The sequence below is a fragment of the Elephantulus edwardii genome, unplaced genomic scaffold (genome assembly GCF_000299155.1).
Source record: "Elephantulus edwardii isolate Elephantulus edwardi_28Jun2011 unplaced genomic scaffold, EleEdw1.0 scaffold00021, whole genome shotgun sequence".
Lineage (NCBI taxonomy): Eukaryota > Metazoa > Chordata > Mammalia > Macroscelidea > Macroscelididae > Elephantulus > Elephantulus edwardii.
This window is the reverse complement of record NW_006399771.1, coordinates 3,393,100-3,412,777: the sequence shown is the minus strand read 5'-3', so window position 1 is coordinate 3,412,777 and position 19,678 is coordinate 3,393,100. Positions and strand designations below refer to the sequence as shown.

At 47.1% G+C, this 19,678-nt stretch overlaps 1 protein-coding gene across 1 annotated transcript in view; it reads left to right on the top strand.

The window, feature by feature from the left end:
• The first annotated feature begins 5,231 nt into the window (after positions 1–5,231).
• Positions 5,232–19,678, top strand: part of MMP2 (matrix metallopeptidase 2 (gelatinase A, 72kDa gelatinase, 72kDa type IV collagenase)) — a 33,561-nt gene continuing 19,114 nt past the window's right edge. Inside the window, exons 1-7 of the mRNA XM_006882525.1 lie at positions 5,232–5,384; positions 8,328–8,554; positions 11,461–11,609; positions 13,452–13,580; positions 13,826–13,999; positions 17,502–17,675; positions 19,208–19,381. Of these exons, the coding sequence (XP_006882587.1) occupies positions 5,232–5,384; positions 8,328–8,554; positions 11,461–11,609; positions 13,452–13,580; positions 13,826–13,999; positions 17,502–17,675; positions 19,208–19,381 (1,180 nt within the window). The remainder of the gene's footprint in view (positions 5,385–8,327; positions 8,555–11,460; positions 11,610–13,451; positions 13,581–13,825; positions 14,000–17,501; positions 17,676–19,207; positions 19,382–19,678) is intronic.

Below are 19,678 nucleotides of genomic sequence, written 5' to 3'. Positions count from 1 at the left end.
TGTTCTGGGATTCCCATTCTTCTCAGAGTCAGCCATAGCTTGTTGTGATCCACACAGTCAAAAGCCTTTGCATAGTCAATGAAGCACAGATGGACACTCTTCTTGTATTCTCTGCTTTCTGCCAAGATCCATCTAACATTAGCTATAATATATTGTTAGTCTTTTAAGACCTATTTTATCTAAAAGAGGTTGCTCTGATCCAGGACTAGCTGTTCTAGGCTAGCTCTCTGTCTGTGCATGTTTCACTACTGCATGCTGCGTTTCATTTGTATCTATATAATTAATTACTATTGATTTATGTCTATTATTGCCCTGTCTTTCTGAGTCCCTATTAATCTTTCCTATTCCTTCACACACACCCCCATCTGCCCACTAAACTCTAGTCTAGTGATTTCCATCCTTTTTTTTCCACCCCATTTTACGTTCCTCTTCTGAATATTTATACAAATCTTACTAGTTATTCTTCTATTTGTACCATAATAGTCCTATGCAATATTTGACCTAACGAGACTGAGTTAGTTCACTTAGTATAAATCTCTCTTCCGTCTCTCATGTTATATAATATTTTATAAAATCATTGCTCATTAGTGCTGCATAGTATTCCATTGCATGAATGTACCACAATTTCTCAATCCATTCATTTACTGGTGGGCATTTGGGCTCTTCCCAATTTCTTACTATTGTGAATAACACTGCTACAAACATACGTGTACATACCTCCATTCATGTGCATGTTCTAATTTCTTTGGGGTATATTCCTAGCAATGGAAGAGTTGGATCATATGGGATTTCTGTGTTCAGTTTGTTGAGAAAATGCCAAACTGCCTTCCAGAATGGTTGTACCATTTTACAATCCCACCAGCAGTGCAAGGGAGTCTCAATCTCTAGAGTTTCTTTACAAAAAGAAACGTTTGTCGTTTTTCAAAATTTATGACATCTCTGTTTTGGGAATAGAGTGGAGACTTTCTGGCTGCTTTGTGCTGAACAAGGGGATTGATATGGCGGGCGGAAGGGAAACCCACTGAAATCTTGATGATCTTGAGAAGGTGCATGATGTCATCTTGTTCAGTTATCTAGAAGACACATTCATGGTGTTTTCCGCTTTCCGTACAGCTATATGACTGCATGCCCTGTTTGTCAAGAAGGCAGAAAACATCATGAACATATCCTCTGGTGCTGGCTGAACAAGATAACATCAGAATTCATACCGCAACACACTTTCCTTGGCTTCTTAGTGTTTTCTAATTTATATATACTCTGTTTGTCCAGATGGCAGAAAACATCACGGCTGTATATTCTAGCTAAATGAGCAAGACGAAATCATGCAGCTTCTCAATATGACCAGTAAACTCTTAAAGTGGGCCCCCATCCCTCCTTCATCTCAAGGCCAGAGAGTCTCCATCCCTGTTCCCAAACTGGAGAACCCACAAATAAGAATAATATTTAAAAATATATTTTTGTAAAGAAAACTTCCTCCCTGAAAGCCAGTCCAGAACAGCTAGTCCTGGATCAGAGCAACCTCTTTTAGTTAAACCAGGTCTTAGAGATGTAAGACTGATATAAAAAAAGGGGAAGGGGAATGGTTGTGCTGTCATTATATGCCATCAAGTTGCCTGTGACTCATAGTGACCCTCTGCACAACAGCTCTGTACCTTGTCCTATCCTGAGCCCGTCTCACTGTCTCTGATACACTTAACCCCATTATCCCAATTACTGCATCAACCCATCTCATCCAGGGTCTTCCCTTGTTGTGCTGTCCTTTCCCCTTTCCAAGTATGATGTCTTTCTCCAAGGACTGGTCTTTGCAAGCAACATGCCTGAAGTATGTGAGTTGTTGTTGTTGTTGTTATGTGCCGTCGAGTCGTTTGCGACTCATAGCGACCCTATGTACAACAGCCCTAAACCGTGCTCTATCCTGTGCCAATCTCATTGCCTCTGACACACCCACCCCGATTACCCCAGTCACTGAATCAATCCACCTCATAGAGGGTCTTCCCCTCCTGCGCCATCCCTCTACTCCACCCAGCATGATGTCCCTCTCCAAAGACCTGTCTCTCCTTACGACATGTCCAAAGTATGTCAGACGAAGCCCCATAATCCTTGCCTCCAAGGAGCATCCTGGTTTAACCCTCTCTATGGTGAATCTGTTTGTTTTCTTGGCAGAGATGGAGCTTCAAAATCCTCAACTCTAAGGAGCAACTTGGTTTCACTCTCTCCAGCACAAACTTGTTTGTTCTCTTGGCAGGCCAAAGAATGTTCAATACTCTTCTCCAGTACCACAACTGAAAGGCATGAATTATTTTTCTGTCATCCTTAGACATTAGCTCTCTGATGCATAGCAAGTGTCTGAATCAGGTGCCCCTTAGTTTCCAGACTGACATCATTGCTCTTTAGCCTTCTTGGGAGGCCCTTGAAAGCAGATTTTCACAATGTCCCTAGTGCCATGACTTCTTCTAAACCCGTGTGTATTTCTGGCAGTTCTCTGTTGATCTACTCTTTCAATAATTTTTGGATAATCTTCAGCAGGATTTTGCTTGCATGTGATATTAGTTGATCATGTCCATACTCTGTTGGATCACCTTTTTTTCGGTATGGGACTAAATACAGATCTCTTCTAGTCAGTTGGCCAGGCAGCTGTCCTCCAGATCATTTGGCACAGTCTGGTGAGCACGTCCAGGGGATGATAGGGTAGCATTAGTTTCAGGATTGTTTTAAAACCAATCTCATTCCTGACAACCTTTCTTTCCAGCCTTCAAAACTGGTTGAACAGTCTAAATACTATTTGTTTTGTCCTCAGACAGTGTTTCAACTTCTGTATAGTCATATTGTTATTGTTATTATTGTTATTGTTGTTGTTATTAGGTGCCGTAGAGTCGAGTATGACTCATAGCAACTGTATGAACAACCAATCTGAACTACTGTTTATCAGAAAAGAAAACGTACTTTTCCTAAGTTAACATTTACCCTTTGAAATTGTTTGGGGGGGCTTCAGACATATATAAATGGTACCTTAAGTTATCTGTTTTCTAGCAACTGTAAAGATAGTAATGTGTTAAGTAGAGTAATATCTAACTCAAGTATAAAAGCGTCCAATAACCATCTTCAGAAGAAGAGGAAGTTTTATGGAGAAAACTCTACTCCTCCTAGATCTGCAATTTAATAATGTGCTTTGGATATTGCAGTCAGGCTGTCTTATTGATATGTGACTGTGGGAAAGCCCCACTGTGTCCACTAACATAACTACAACCTATGTGTCAGTGGAAAATTTGCATGTTACCATGATGAGCAGGGAGCTCTGGTAGCCTAATGGGAAGAAACTGCTGTAATACCAAAGGCGCCCTGTTCAAATCCACCAGCCACCCCAAGAGAGAAGGACAGGCAATCTCCTCTCATGCGATTAACTGCCTCTAAAAACCCACTGGAAGGTCAACTACAGGTCAGTTCCATCCTGATGGTACACAACAACCATAACAATGTGATGATGATGAACAGACTTTGATGGAGCTTCCAGACTCAGATAGATTAGGAATAAAAGGTTGATGGTCAACCTCCAAAACTCAGCCAATGAAAGCACTATTTATGGGTTACTGTGGTCCTTGATCCTATTCGGAATGAGGTAATCATGAGCCGGGGTGACTAACAATAACAGCCTGTGCCTGAAACATACCAAACCCATTGCGAGCCAATTGATTCTAACTTATGACAACAGCCTTTAGGGCAGAGGAGAAGAACTCCATGGGGTTTCCAGGACTGTAAATCTTTATTTACATCTAATGTAATTCCATGTAGTTAAACGGCACATCAGTGTTAAAGCTGCCACATCTTTCTTCCAAGAAGCAGAGTGGCTGGTGAGTTCGCATTTGAACAGTCAACCTTTCAGTGACCAATGGAGAGCTTAATCTCTGCACATCAATATTCCTCATGCCTGAAACATACATCGCTCCCAACACTTCAGCCTTTTACCAATTCTCAGCTTAGAGGTCAGTCCTTCCAGGAAGAGCTGTCTACACTAGTTAAGAAATGGGAGGCCAGATGCTCTGATCACTGCTTGTTATTGTATTGTGAGTCTTTCAGGAGTATAGGGACTCTCTTTTGGGACAGGGATCAAGACTTCTGGCTTCCTCATCCATCTAACATCTAACAGTGTGCTGAGGCAAGTTAATGCTTAAATATTTTAGAGAGGTGAGGGGAATGGGAGGAAGAGGGAGGAAAATAGGGGGAAGGAGGAATGGGAGAGGAAATGAGAATGATGGACCCTTTTTATCTCTTCCGTCTTTGTCTCTTAGACTTTACACTTTATCTGCCAGCACCTTTATCTCTTGTCATCTCTTGCCTTCTCTGTGTTTCTCCACCTCTAAACAGCTACATTTTCTCTCTCTGGCCGTTTCTGGGTTCAACAGATTCATCCAATCATCTGTTTCTATTCATCCCTTCCCATCCCCAGGGGAATGTGGAGCGTGCCAGGCCTGCGGGTTCTCCTTCAAGAACCACTGCTTTCTCATTTCAGAATGTCAAGGGTCTAGAGCAGAGCGGTAAGGCCAGATTTTTTTTTCCACTGCGGGCTCCTGAGTTTTTTTCCAGGGGCCGGTGCGGTGAGAACAGGGGTAATGAGAGGAACTAGAAACTTGTTGGTGGACTCAGAGGCCTCCACCGCCAAAGACAGGAATAAGAGGTGGAGAAAAAGGAGTAATGCAAGTGGGATTGGGGAAGGAAGCGAGGGGAAGTCCCAGTTGCAAACCCCCCCCACCTGCCCCCCAGTTCGCCCCACCCCGCCCCCTTACCAACCCTCGCAAACCCCCTCTCTCTCCAACCTCACCATCCCCGCCCCCCTTCCGCAGCAACCAACCCCTCCCACTCTCACTCCTCACCACCAGACCCCCCCCCCCCCCCTGGAAGCCAGAACCCTCCCAGCCCAGCCGACTACATCTGGCGGCCACCCTCCCTTGTTTCCGTTGCATCCAGACTTCCTTCAGTGGTGGCTGGAGGCTGCGCATCTGGGCTTTAAACATACAAAGGGATTGGCAGGATCAGCGGGAACTGGAGGCGGCCACGGGGCTGGAGCGCTGAGGCCACCAGACCGAGCGCCACGGAGCGGGGTCCATCAGAGCTGACCTTGCTGAGTGCGCCTTCGGAGCGCAGCGCGGTGGAGTAGGGGCCAGCCAGGCGGCGGTGGGGCCGCTCTCCCCGAGCCAGCGACCCCAGAGCAGCAGGCGAGTTCTGGGAGCGCAGTGATGGAGGAGCGAGGGGCCCGGGGCACGCTCACCGGTGCCCTGCGGGCGCTCTGCCTCCTATGCTGCCTCTTGGGCCGCGCCACCGCAGCACCCTCGCCCATCATCAAGTTTCCTGGTGATGTCGCCCCCAAAACGGACAAAGAGTTGGCTGTGGTGAGTTGTAATGCGAGCCAAGTTTAAAGAAACTCTGAAAACAGGCTCAGTGGGCACACCACACGAGAAGGGGCTTGGGTAAATAGCTTGGGGGGGGGGTGTCTTCAGCAAACTGGTCGAAGAACATCTATTGCAACGAGGGGTAGGTGGCTTTGGTAAGTGGAGGAAACTTTTGGCAAACAATGGCAACTCGAATTGCACTGCCAGGGTTGGGGGGGGGTGGATCCCGCGGAGGAGGGGACGCAGAAACCAGCAGAGGGCGGAGAATTAGCAAAGTGCTGGAAAGAACTCCGTTTACAAAGATCGGAGATTGTCCGGCACTTGGCAAAAGTGTTTACCGAAGCTTGTAAACAACTTTTGGAGACATCTGGAGATTAATTCAGCATCTTGGTAGGGCCTTTGGCTAACGACTTACGGCGGTCTCTTTTACCAGCAGAGGAGATTTTTAAACCTTGCAGCACTCTGACAAAGGAGAACCTTTGCACTCGCTAAGGGAAAACTTTGGATGCTCAGGATGAAGCAGAGTTTGACAAACAACTAGGAACCTTTGGTGAACATCTGGTCTTGAACAAAGCTCAGGAGGACTCTCTGGCCGATCACTGGGGCCAGAGGGGAGTACATGTTTTTTGCCGGCTCCAAGGACAAATTGGCCAGAAGGGTTAAAAGTTTGGCCTCTGGGCTTCAAGTCACGGAAAGGCAAAAGGTTCCTCGAACTTCTTGGGAAGGAGAGAACTGGTGGAGGGAGGAGCTGGCGCCGGAGGGCCCTGGTGCGTGGGGCGGGAGCTGGAGCGGACTGAGCCCCGCTGGGGTCGGAGAGCGGCCAGCGAACCCTCCCTCCTGGCTGGCCTGGCGCTGAGGTTCAGATGTTGTTTTGTGAGCACGCTAGGGAGCCTCTGGCCACAGCAGTGCATGAACTCCGCTGGGGGCTGGAGCAGTTGAAAGGCTTTGCTTTCTTACCCTGAAACGTCTCCCTCTGGGCCCTTCCAGGTGTTCCTTTCAGAACACAGGATGTCTCCGCTTATTGCCTGGTCTCAAGCCCCCCTGGGAACTCCTTCTCCAACCCTAACCCTACCCGATTCTCCAGCATTAAAGCCTCTACCACCCAGGAATAGGGAACTCTGGCGGACTAGCTCTAAGGAGTTGTGCTGCCAACCCAAAGGCACACAGAAAGATGGGCCATCCCCTCAGGTATGAGTCACAGCCTCTGAAAACCTACAGAGGGTCCGCTATGAGTAGATTCCACCAGCACATAACAAGGACACCAGCACCACCCTTGAATAGATGGACTGCGAGAACAATGGCAGACAACAAACTCCCCTTATTGTGGTAGTGTCCTTCCCAACTCAGGGCAACTCCATGAATATAGCGACACCATGGGATTTTCTTGGCTGACTGGGTTTGAATACATCGGTAGCTTCATGCGCCTTCAAGAGTTCAACTGTTTGGTTGACAGTCAAGCAAACCGTATGTATTACAGAGGGATCCTTTCAGGGACATGTCGCCGGCCTGGTGCTGGGATTGATGTGCTTGTTACTAAGAAGAGAGAAGTTCTAGAGCTGTGACAATTTTACCTGGGATCTGGTTAGATTGTTGTTGTTGTTGTTAAGTGCCATACAGTCGTAGACGACCCATAGCGACCCGATGAATAAAAAAGTCTTGAACACAAAACTTTCATCTTTTCTCCGAGTTCGTAGCGTTTCTGGAGGCAAGCGTTTTTGGAAGTGGATGCTACTCCTGCTTGCCTGACAGCAAATCCAAGTGTCCACTTGTCAACCAGTAGGCCTAGTGATTATGAGCAAATGGTTTAACTTTGGGGAGCCTCAACTCCTTCGTTTGCTAAAATGAGGATAACAATGGTATCTGTCTCAGGGTAGAAGAAAAGATAATCTGAGACACATCCTTACATGGGCACCTAGGATGTGGTAAGCACTCATTCACCCTTCGTTGTTTATTATTATTATTATTACTATTGCTGCTGCTGTTGTTATTATTATTATTAATTACCTTCTTCCCCCTCATCTTGTTAGCATAAATGCCATCCCTCAGCTCTTTCCCTTCAGGTCATCAGGGGACCCTTCTATAATCAGCCCCCAGACAAGGTTAGGGTTCTTGCCATAGAGCCCACACCCTGTCCCCATCCCAATACCGTACTCATCACATAGTTAACTTGACATTTATTGTGACCCCCATCAGCTTCCCTACATAAGATTTAGACCCAAGAAACCATACCGCTGGCTATCTTGTCTGCCTGTCTATCCCTAAGGTGTTGGCACACAGCAGACGGTGTTATGGAATAAATAAACGAGCCGTTTTGTCTTTGAACCTTTACCAGAACTTGCTTGACTTTGACCTCAGGTTGGCCAGAACCAGCAGCACAGCCTTAAATGGAAAAAGAACGTGGCAAGTTCAGAGTCTGAACCCAGATCTGCCTGTTTCTAGGACCAATGCACACAGTCCTAGAATCTGGTTGTAAGAAAAAGGAAGGAAATAGTATGGGCCCAGTAAGATGATGGAGGTGACATGTCTTGGTTAAGAGTCACCATTTTGAGCATGGACTCTGAAAGCATATTGGTTGATTTCAAAAATATATAGAAGTCTTGTTGCTCTGAGGCCCCTTCCAGCTCTTTTATTTGTCATCTGTTTTTCTCAGGCACATTTCTCAACCTCTTTGTTTTATTTTTCTTGCTTCCTTGCATTTCTAGAACTACTGTGAGTATTGAGTGAGCTGACTCATGCTGACTTTAGTGCCTCACTGTATGTGCTAAGGTCACTGGGTCTACAGCTGGATAACAGCTGGTGTCAGAATGCCAGCTTAGGCCTCTGCCGATGTCCTGTCTGACCTCTGGGCCTGGGCTGCAGGATGGCGACTTACAGGCTGCTGTGGTCAAAGCTGTACCGCCTTGACACGGCTTCTCCCTTTGGGGGAACACTCATGTTTTTCAGCAATACCTGAACACCTTCTATGGGTGCCCCAAGGAGAGCTGCAACCTGTTTGTGTTGAAGGACACGCTGAAGAAGATGCAGAAGTTCTTTGGGCTGCCTCAGACGGGCGAACTAGACCAGAGCACCATCGAGACCATGCGAAAGCCGCGCTGTGGCAACCCCGACGTGGCCAACTACAACTTCTTCCCCCGCAAGCCCAAGTGGGACAAAACCCAGATCACATACAGGTGCGGAGGCAGGGCCAGGGAGGCAGGGTTGAGGGGGCAGGGTTGAAGGGGCAGGGTCGAGGGGGCAAGGCCAGGGAGGTAGGGCTGCCTTGCCTGGGGCCCGTGGCTGAGGGACATGGAGTTTCCTTGACCGTCACCTGCTCATCACTCTGAGAACCCATCTCATGCAAGAGTTGAGTGTCACACTGACGTTATAGACAGTGTTCTTAGGAACTTGCATCAGATCTGGATTTGAGTTATACTGCCTGGCTGTGGAATGACTTACTTTCCAATTCTCTGAGCCTTGGCTTTAAGCCTATGGAATGTCACCTCACTCATGTTAGACCCCCTTGGAGGGGAATGAGACAATGCCCAGTCCTCCGTCATCCCCGTAATTGATTGTAGAGAGCGGTGGTGTAATCGAAAAGTGTTCAGTAATGGTTTTGTCAAAGCATATTTTCAGGGTTTACTTGGTACGATAAGCCCCATTGTAGCCTGAAAGTCCCAATAACACTTGTTTAGCATCATGTTGTTATTGTTAGGTGCCGTCGAATCAAGTACCACTCGTCGTGATCCTATGAACGACAGATCTGAACCCTGTCCTATCGTGTGCCATCCTCATCATTTCTGACACATACAAGCCCATTGCAGCAGTCACTGTGTTGAGGGTCTTCCTCTCTTTTGCTGACCCTCCACTTTTCCAAGAATGGTATCTCTCTCATCATAATAACATACAGACCTCCATAGATAGAGGTAGTTATTTATGCAAGGTGTGTCTGCCAGGAATTGAACTTGGAGCTTTCACCTTTTCTTAGGTGCCATTGAATTGATTGTGACACATTGATCCTATGTACAGTGTATTGAAAGCCTGCCTTGTCCTCGCAAGTTCTGTTATGCTTAAGCCTGTCGTTACAGTCACTATCTTGTATGATGTCTTCTTCATGCTTAGGCTTGACCCCTCATGAAAACATGCCCAGAATATGTGAGATGAGGTTTCACCACTTTTGTCTGTAAGGAACACCACAGCTACATTTCTTTCAAGACAGAGTTATTTGTTTTTCTGACAGTCATGGCATTGTGGTTGGTTGTCGTTGAGTCGAGCACGACTCATAGCAACTCTATGAACTAAAGACCTAATGCCTTTCCATAACTATCGTCATTTCACCAAGTTCATAGAGTTCCCAGAGGCATATGGTTTAGGAAGTGGATGCCACTCCTGCTTCCAAACCTGCTTTACAACTGGGAGCTCCACCAAACACTGTCCACAGTGGGAAACCATTCTGGTATTTGATACCCCAATGGTACAAGGTTCAGCATCACAGCAATACTTTTCCCCAGCTTTACAGTTCAAAGGCCATGAATTCTTGAGTCTTTCTTGTTTTTAATGAATAATAATAATTATTATTATTATTATTATTATTTATTATTATTATTTTGTGTGTACTGTCAGTTTGGGTCTGACAAGTACAGGTGGAAATTGCCCCTCTTTCTCCAGCAGAGCATCTGGTAGATTTGAATAGCGTGTCTCTGGGATTGCAGTGCAGCTTCTTGCCACTAGGCCACCAGAGCTCCCTCGAGTCTTTCTTATTCATTCATTGTTCCACTTTTGTATGCATATAGAGCAACTGAAAAATTTCATAACTTTAGTCAGACATTTCTTAGCCTTTAAACTGACACCCTTGTGCTGTAGCACTTTAAAGAGGTCCTTGACAGCACATGTACCACTGTAATACATTGTCTGATATCTTGTCTACAGCATCCACAGGTGTTTATTGTGGGTCTAAGTAAAATACAATTGTTGACAACTTCAATCTTTTCTCCATTTATCATGATGTTGCCTATTGGTATTGGTCCGGTGGTGAGGATTTGTGTTTTCTTGATGTTAAGATGTAACTCACATTGAAGACTGTGTGGTGGTGGTGGTGGTGTTATGCACCATCAAGTCCTAAACCCTGATCTAGCCTGTGACAATCCTATTGTCCCTGACACAACTCTCCCACAACCCCAGTGACTGAATTAATCCATCTCATCGCAGGTCTTCCTCTCCTGTGCCATCCTTCCACCCTCCCAAGCATGACGTCCCTTTCTAAGGACTGATCCCTTCTTGCAACATGTCTAAAGTATGTCAGGCGAAGCTACAGAATCCTTTCCTCCCAGGAGCAGCCTTGTCTCACGCTCTCTTGGATGAACCTGTTCCTTCTATTAGCAGTCCATGGTATATTGAACACTCTTCTCCAACACCACAGCTCAAAGACATCAATTCTCCTTCTATCCTCCATTCTGTAATGAGTTCACTTCACTTTCTGCTAGCAAACTTGTGTCATCTGCATAATGCAGGTTGTTGATGAGTCATCCTCCAAACTTGATGCTACACTCTTCTTCTTCTGGTCCAACTTCTCAGATTATTTGCTCAGCATACAGTTATTACTATTACTATTACTATTACTATTACTATTACTATTACTATTACTATTACTATTACATGGGTCGCTACAGAGGAAATAGAAAAGATTTGATGGTTGGTTATTGAGTTTTGGGGACTCTCCAAGCCTGAAAATTTTTTTCTATTTGACTAATACTATGACTTCCCAGTGCCCTCTCTGGCACCTCTCACCCAGCCAAAAAGGAGAGATAAAGTCTCTGAGAAAAGACCTGAAAATGCTGCCTTGACCGGGACTCCAGGGCGCCTCAGGACATTCTGGGAGAGCAGTCTCTGTTTGACTTGCACACACATCTGCTTGTACCACACCTGCAAATATTCATGGGCACTCACACGTACTCCACTCACACACTCAAGCACATACTCCACACACCCAGGGTCACTCACACGCACACCGCCATTCACCACGTTGTTCACGTGCACTCACACACGTTCTTGTGCGCACTCACACACATACATGTCTATTCACACATTTCTGTCGCCCCAGGATCATTGGCTACACACCTGACCTGGACCCTGAGACAGTGGACAATGCCTTCGCTCGTGCCTTCCAAGTCTGGAGTGATGTGACCCCACTGCGGTTTTCCCGAATCCATGATGGAGAAGCTGACATCATGATCAACTTTGGCCGCTGGGGTAGGTGGCAGAGAGACCAGCAAGGGGGTGGCGTCGGAGTAAACATAGGAAGGCAGTGTGGACAGAAGAGTCACAGGGATCCCCACTTCACCAAAGAAGACATTCAGATGGCCAACAAGCACATGAAGAAATGTTCAAAATCCCTAGCTCTAAAAGAGATGCAAATCAAAACAACTATGAGATATCATCTCACCCCAGTCAGAATAGCAAAATTTAACAGAACAGCAAGCAACAAATGCTGGCGAGGTTGTGGAGAAACTGGAACCCTTATTCACTGTTGGTGGGAATGTAAAATGGTGCAACCACTATGGAAGGCGGTATGACGCTTTCTCAAAAAGTTGCAAATAGAGATACCATTTGACCCAGCAATTCCACTACTGGGAATATATCCCAAAGAGACCATAACTCACATCCAAGCAGACATATGCACACCCATGTTTATCACAGCTCTGTTCACAATAGCAAGGAGTTGGAAACAACCCAGGTGCCCATCAACAAACGAATGGGTAGAGAAGCTGTGGTATATTCACACAATGGAATACTATGCTGCATTGAAAAACAAGGAACTCATTCAATATTATTCAAAATGGGTCAGCCTGGAGGACATTATGCTGAGTGAAATATCTCAGTCGCAAAAGGACAAATATTGCATGGTGCCACTGCTGTAAAATGGGACTGATAATCAGGGTAGGGGCAAGACTGAGAAAAACTGGATAAATTGTGTATACTGCACTGAAACAAATGAGGGACTGAATAATTTAAAAGCGATGTATGATAGGGTATTATGGTTATCACAAGAGTCCACAATTAAGATTGCATAGTGGAATGTACTTGGGGCGGTGGGAGGAGTGCGGGGGGATTGTGTACCAGGGAGGGAGTCTTTCTTTTACTTTTGAAAGAGAGGGATGAGCTGGGGGGCAGGGGAAGAGGGCTGGGCGGGGAGAGAAGTGCAGCAATGAATGAATGGAAATCCAAATTCTCTGTAAATGTTCATTAAAATTATTTAAAAAAAAGTCACAGGGATCCTAAAGAGAGCAGAGAGAAAATAGGAGGACATGTGGATGCTGAAAGCAGGAGATAGAGTAGCACAGGGATTGCAATTAGAGCCGTAAAAGCAGAACGCACAGAGTAGAGAGCCGTTCAGTTGTGGGAACGATGATACAGACATGCAGAAATAGACATGGACATGGATAATCTAATGCAGACTTACTGAAGTTAGTCCAGCATGGTCGTGACTCGACACAGACGGCTAAGTTTACATTTAAATTCATTAATGTGACATGCAATTTAAAATTCAGTTCCTCAGTCACAGGAACTGTATTTCAAGTGCCCAGTAGCCGCATGAGGCTAGTGGCCATTGAATAGGGCAGCCCAAAGCCCATTTTTGTCACTGTAGATAGTCCTATTGGATAACACTGGCAGACAGCAGGGAAATGTGTCCATTAGAAAGAACAGTGTAGACGTGACAGTAAATGACATGGGACCTGGAGTAAGGGCTAAGATGTGGGTTGGTGGTGATGGGTGAGCAGTACAGAGATGAGTGTAGGTGGCACAGGCGTATGTGTAGACCTTGAAGGTAGGTTGGTTTGGCACCGTGGCTGTTGGTGGTAGATAATGAAGGTAGATGGTGTGGACACTGATGCTACGCAAGTCACAGGGTGGTAGCAGTCAGGTTATCAAATATCTACTTCCTTCCTGTTTGCCTAATGCTGGGTCACCCAAAGGGGACAGGGGAGGGAACAGATGCCCCATGGGTTAGAGGCCTGGGGCCCTGGATTGGGCCTTGGGTGGGGGTCAAAGCTCAGGTGGAACATCTAAAAGTTGAGGTCTCGTGTGTTGCAGAGCATGGGGATGGCTACCCCTTTGATGGCAAAGACGGACTCCTGGCTCACGCCTTCGCCCCAGGCCCTGGAGTCGGGGGAGACTCTCACTTTGATGACGATGAGCTGTGGACCTTGGGAGAAGGGCAAGGTAATAACGTGGGCCTCCTCATGCCTCCTCTCAGAGTCCCCCGCATGCTGTCCTGTTACCCAGCAACCAGGACTCGGGCTTCCCTAGTAGAGCTGGGCATTGGCTTCATCTTAGATGGAACAGAGAGATGGGGAGGGGTCGCCTCTGCGTGGACCACTCGGCACCTTGGTCTCTGAAGAAAGGTCCTGAGAGGTGTATCTGATAGGCTCTGTGTCTCTCCCCCTACACCCACCGTGTCCCCTCAGTGGTCCGGGTGAAGTATGGGAACGCCGACGGGGAGTACTGCAAGTTCCCCTTCCTGTTCAGTGGCAAGGAGTACAACAGCTGCACCGACACGGGCCGCAGCGACGGCCTGCTCTGGTGTTCCACCACCTACAACTTCGACAAGGATGGGAAGTACGGCTTCTGCCCCCACGAAGGTAGGCACTCAGGGCTTGCACGTCAGACCTCCCATCCTGCCGCCTCTCCCCAGTTCTCCTCGCACTTCAGGCCTTCCCAGGATCCCCGTTCCCCTCACTCAGGAAACACGTCTTGGTTTGAGCTGTGGCTTTGTCCCTCTCACCTGGGCATTTACCTCACATTTTCATTCAATCAGTGCACTTTTTAAAAAGCGTCATCATCAGTAATAATCCCACAAATCGTAAATGTGAAATGTTAGTTATTTTTTTCCTAGCATGCATTAAAGGAGCTCCGGTGGCCTCGTGGGTAAGTGTTAACCTAAAGGCAGGCAGTTTGAAGCCACCAGTTGCTCCATAGGAGAAATATGGGCTGTTTCCTCCAGTGCAGTGTACAGCCTCTGAAAACCCTCTGAGGGGTCAACTAACTTAGAGTTGTCTAAATTAGTTACGACTTGATGGCACAGAACAACAACCTACATTGACGAGCTTACCAAAAAGCATTGGCTTGAATCAGTTCTGACTCCCAGTGACTCCAGACACAGCACAGATCTGCCCATAGCTTTCCGAGGCTGTAGAACTTTATGGAAGCACACTGCCACATCTTTCTCCCCTAGAATAGTTCTGGGTTCAGACTTCTGACCTTTTGATTAACAGCCTAGCGCCTAACTACTGTGCCACGAGGGCTTCTTAAAATGAACTTAAAACTCAACACCACGCCTGTAGCTGCTGAGTTGATTCCAGCTCATGGTGACCATTCATGAAGGTCCCAAAGCCAGTGGATCTTCGTGGGAGAAGGCTGCCAATCTCAGCTGATGACCTGCTAGCCTTTCAGTCGCTTCTGTTCTCATAAAAGCCCAAGCCCATTTGCCCTTGAAAAGCGATAGCCTTAAACACTCTGCAGAATAGTTCTATTCTGCACACGTAGGGGTTCTTATGAGTCAAAATTGTCTCCATGGTAAATTGACAGCCAGCCTTGTGCTATTAAGTAAGAGCTTCTGCCTCTTTCCTTGAACAGGTGAAAAACCAAAGCCCCACCAATTCCTAGTGACCCTTCAAATTTCCGAGACTGGCAGTCTTTCTCAATAGAATCTGCCCATCTTTCTTTTGTGGAGCTGTTGATGGATTTGAACTGCTCACCTTTTGATTGGCAACCCAACACGCAGCACACTTTGCTGGCGGATTTCCTTTAACAAGTCAGGATTTTGCCAACCAAACTATTTCCTTTATCTTGCATTTCCCAGTAGGGATCCAGGTAGAGTTAAGTCTTGTGTGAGTCAGCTCTTCTAATTGAAGCAGCCTGCCTTGATAGCAGTGGAGACAGAGCTGTGATTCATAAGTTGGAGGAGGGCTCATCGTGCCTTGGAGGTTAGCCAGCACTTGGCTTGGTCGTTAGCTATCCGATGCAAATACGCACAGCACACACGTGTTTGGGGCTCAGAGCCGAGGGGTTCTCGTTACTCAGCCCCTCCTGACTGCTGAGTCAGTGTCTGCCTCTTGCATCCTGGCTGGGGACAGGGTCTGAGAGGAAACAGGCTTCCTGGGTGGCAGAATGCAGCTGTTGGAAGGACTCAGTCAATGGTGACACTCACCTGTCCTCATCCAGGCCCTGGTTGGTCTCTTGTGTAGTGTTCTCTGTGCAGGATTGCAGAAGAGGGTCTCTTGGTTGGGGAGGGGGAAGCAATAAGACTTAGGGTCCTGATGTGGGGGCTAGGCCCCGGACTCCACTCTGGCAGTGCTGGGGTTACAGGGGCTGGTGAGGTCACCTCTGGCACTGCAGTGCGCAGATGGTCCTCGTTACGCACTTGTGGTTTTGTTTGTTGGCAATTCCAGAAATACACCATTTTATAGCTTTAGGGTGGATAAGGGGGTGACATGAGAGAGAATTCCAGAGAGATAAGCCCAGATTCAAAATCCAGTCAGAATGCCCTCTGCAGTTGGGATTCCTGCCTTGAGGACATGTGGAGTGGGTATGAAGAGAGGCCACAGCCTTTCACCTCCTTCTTCCTCTGCTCAGGGGCAGCAGGGCCATCTGGGAAAGGACCTGGGGTTGAAGGAGGATGAAAGATGAAGACTCTACTCTGTGTGTGTGTGTGTGTGTGTGTGTGAGAGAGAGAGAGAGAGAGAGAATATGAATGAGCAAGAGAGATTGACATGAGCGTGCTTTGCAGTTCTATCTAAGGACCTGGGTGGTGCACACAGTTGTGCTGTACTGATACCTGATGGGTGGGTAGTGCAAACCCACCCGGTGACCAAGGAAGAAAGGCCTGGAGATTGTTTCCCTAAAGGTCACAGCCCAAGAAACCCCATGGAACGCCCTTCCCCTCAGTAACACGTGAAGTCGCCATGAATTGGAATTGACTGCAGGCCAACAGGCTAGGGGTGGTGGTGTTTGTTTTGACAGGTTCCTTCTCTATGCCTTATCCAGCTCTTCTGCTTACATGGTCGTGGGAAGTCTTGGGGCTACATTTTTCAAAGCTTCAGTTACTCTTTCTGTCAGTGGAAGACTCAGGCATGACAACCATGGGTGATGCGTTCATTGATTCACGTAATGGGAGCATCAGCAATACAGAGTAGACCTTGGGGAGCCTCAGCTCCCCCCCCCTTTTTTTTTTGTTTCTTTGGTTGGTTTATTGCCGGCCATTAACCATTTCACTGCTGGAGGTTCAGAAGGTCTTTGGGGAGGGATTGGGTCAGACCAGAGAGCTTCCTGGAAGCTCTGATAAGTAGATTAACTACACAGTTCCGATATAGATGATGAGATAGATAGATAGATAGATAGATAGATAGATAGATAGATAGATAGATAGATAGATAGATAGAGATAGAAATGATGTAGATACAGATACACATATAGATATAGATAGATATAGATCTGTTATTGTTGTTTGGTGCTATTGAGTCATAGACAACTCATAGCGACCCTATGAACGAATGAATGGCCTGAACACTGTTCGTACATAGACTTTCCAGAGGCAAGCCATTTAGGAAGTGGATGCTGCTTCTGCTTCCAAGAGATATAGATCTATCTTAAAAAAAAACACAAACAAACAAACCTCAAAAACCTTCCTCTTGTCGAGCTGTCTCACAGTTGATCCTCCAGTGGGTTTTCAGAAGCTGCAAATCAGACAGAAGGAGATTATCTATCTTTCTACATGGAGCAGCTGGTGGATTGAAGCCACTTGCCTTTGAGTTCGCAGGGCCTTTGCCTCCCCATGAAGCCACCAGGTCTCAGGTATACCAGCCAGTGTAAACAGGGCCAAACCTGTTGAAGGTCAAGGAGTCGATTGTGATTCATGACAAGCTCCTGTGTTTCTGAATAGAACTGTGCTGCGCCTGGATTACAGTCTTACAGATCCCCAGACTTTTTCCTGGCGACCACGGAAAAAGCCTTTGCACCCTTCAGAAGCCTCCCAAACAATAAGAACAGACAGGATGGTTCAAGCCAGCAGCCCTGTGCCCACAAAGATACTCAGGTGATCTGTGGAAGTGACCTCCCTCACCTCCTTCCTCTCTCTCTCCAAAGCCCTGTTCACCATGGGTGGCAACGCAGATGGACAGCCCTGCAAGTTCCCATTCCGCTTCCAGGGGACGTCCTACGACAGCTGCACCACCGAGGGCCGTACCGATGGCTACCGCTGGTGTGGTACCACTGAGGACTACGACCGGGACAAGAAATACGGCTTCTGCCCTGAGACCGGTGGGTGTGCCCATGCTTTGCCCTCTAAGAGTCCCTTAGCACAGGATGCGAGTCAGAACAACTGATGGTCAACAACCCAGAGTCAGGCTATCAGGTGTCAGCAGCTAGTCTGGCTGAGTTGAAGATGTCCACGTGCCAGGCCCCCGACCCAGCCCTTTCTTCTATCAGCCTCTTTTTTTTTTAATTTAATTTTTTAAATTTCTATTCATTCATTGTTGCACTTTCCTCCCTGCCGACCCTCCCCCCCAGTTTGCTTTTCTCTTTGACAATTAAAAAAATATAAAATTCTTTCACTGTTATACAACACTCCACCCCCACCCCCGTAGATTTACCCCACTATGTAGATTTCATTCTGGACTCTTATCATGAGAATACCTAATCATATATACCTCTTTTTTTAAAAAAAAAAGTTTTATTAATTTTAATGAACATTTACAGAGATTTTGGATTTCCCTTCATTCATTGTTACATTTTTCTCCCTGCCCACCCTAGTTTGCTATTTTCTTTGAAAAGTAAAAGAAAAATTCCTTCATTGGTATAAAATCCCCACCGCCCCCACCCCAAGTACACTCCACTATGCAGCCTTCATTCTGGACTCTTGTCATAACCATAATCCCTTACCATATATCGCTTTTAAACTGTTTTCTCTCTCAGTATCACCCCAACCCTGATGTCAGTCCCATTCTACAAAAGTCGCACCATGCAGTATTTGTCCTTTTGTGACTGAGATATTTCACTCAGCATAATGTCCTCCAGGGTCACCCATTTTGAATAATATTGCATGAGTTCTTTATTTTTCAATGCAGCATAGTATTCCTATTAAACAGTACTCTCCCTCATCTGTTTCAATGCAGTATACATTATTTACCCTTTCTTAGTTTCCCCCCAATTTCAATGTCAGTCCTGCTTTACAACAGTGGCACTATGCAGTATTTGTCCTTTTATGACTGAGATATTTCACTCATTATTTATTAATGTCCTGCAGGGTCACCCATTTTGTATAATATTTCACTTAGCCTCCTAATGGCCCTTTTTCTCTGCTTATCTCTTTCCCTGACTTTCTTTATCCTAATCTGTTTTCTTTCAGCCTTTGTTTCTTTTGAAGGGCTGCTCCTTCCCTCCCCTTTGCCCTCCAGTATGTATTTATTGAATAATGCAGGAGAAGTGGGGCTGCTGTCCCATCCAGAGACCCCTGCTGAGGGGGTTCACTGTCAGCTCTGGCTTCTGTTGCCTCAGACCTGACACTCATTCCGATATTCATTGTCGCTGTGGAATCTGGCTGCCTGGGTTTGAATCCCACCCCTGACACCTCCCGGCAGTCTGTGCTTAGACACATTTTGCCATCTCTCTCAGCTCTGGCTTTCCCATTGGTGGACCGCTCTGATACCAGGGTCCGTGCGCTGGGTTGCGGGGTTGCCGAGATGTCTATCTAAACCCCTGGGACCCCGGACTGAGCAAACATTGTGTCAGTGTCCCCTGCTGCTGGCCTGGGAGCCCTCGCTGCTTCCTGACCCGTGTTCCTAACCCCGCAGCCATGTCAACCGTCGGTGGGAATTCCGAAGGCGCCCCCTGTGTCTTCCCCTTCACCTTCCTGGGCAACAAGCACGAGAGCTGCACCAGCGCAGGCCGCAGTGATGGGAAGCTGTGGTGCGCCACGACGAGCAATTATGACGATGACCGCAAGTGGGGTTTCTGCCCCGACCAAGGTACAGACTCCTTACCTCACCCCTCCCTGCCTGAGGCCCCACCAAAGTGCAGGTATCACTCCTAGACGCCCCCCCACCCTGGTGAGGAACCACCTTGGGTGAAGATAGTCCGTTCCTGACAGAGACACAACTCTCACTGTCCCCTGAACCACCCCTAAACCGGCATCGAACCACTACCCACTCTAGGTGGAGGCCAGGTATGCGCTTCGGCCTCACCCCCTTGAGCAGAGATCTCAGCTCCAAAATAAAATCCCACTCACCCCCAGGATCCTGTATTGACTGCAAAGCAGCAATCCT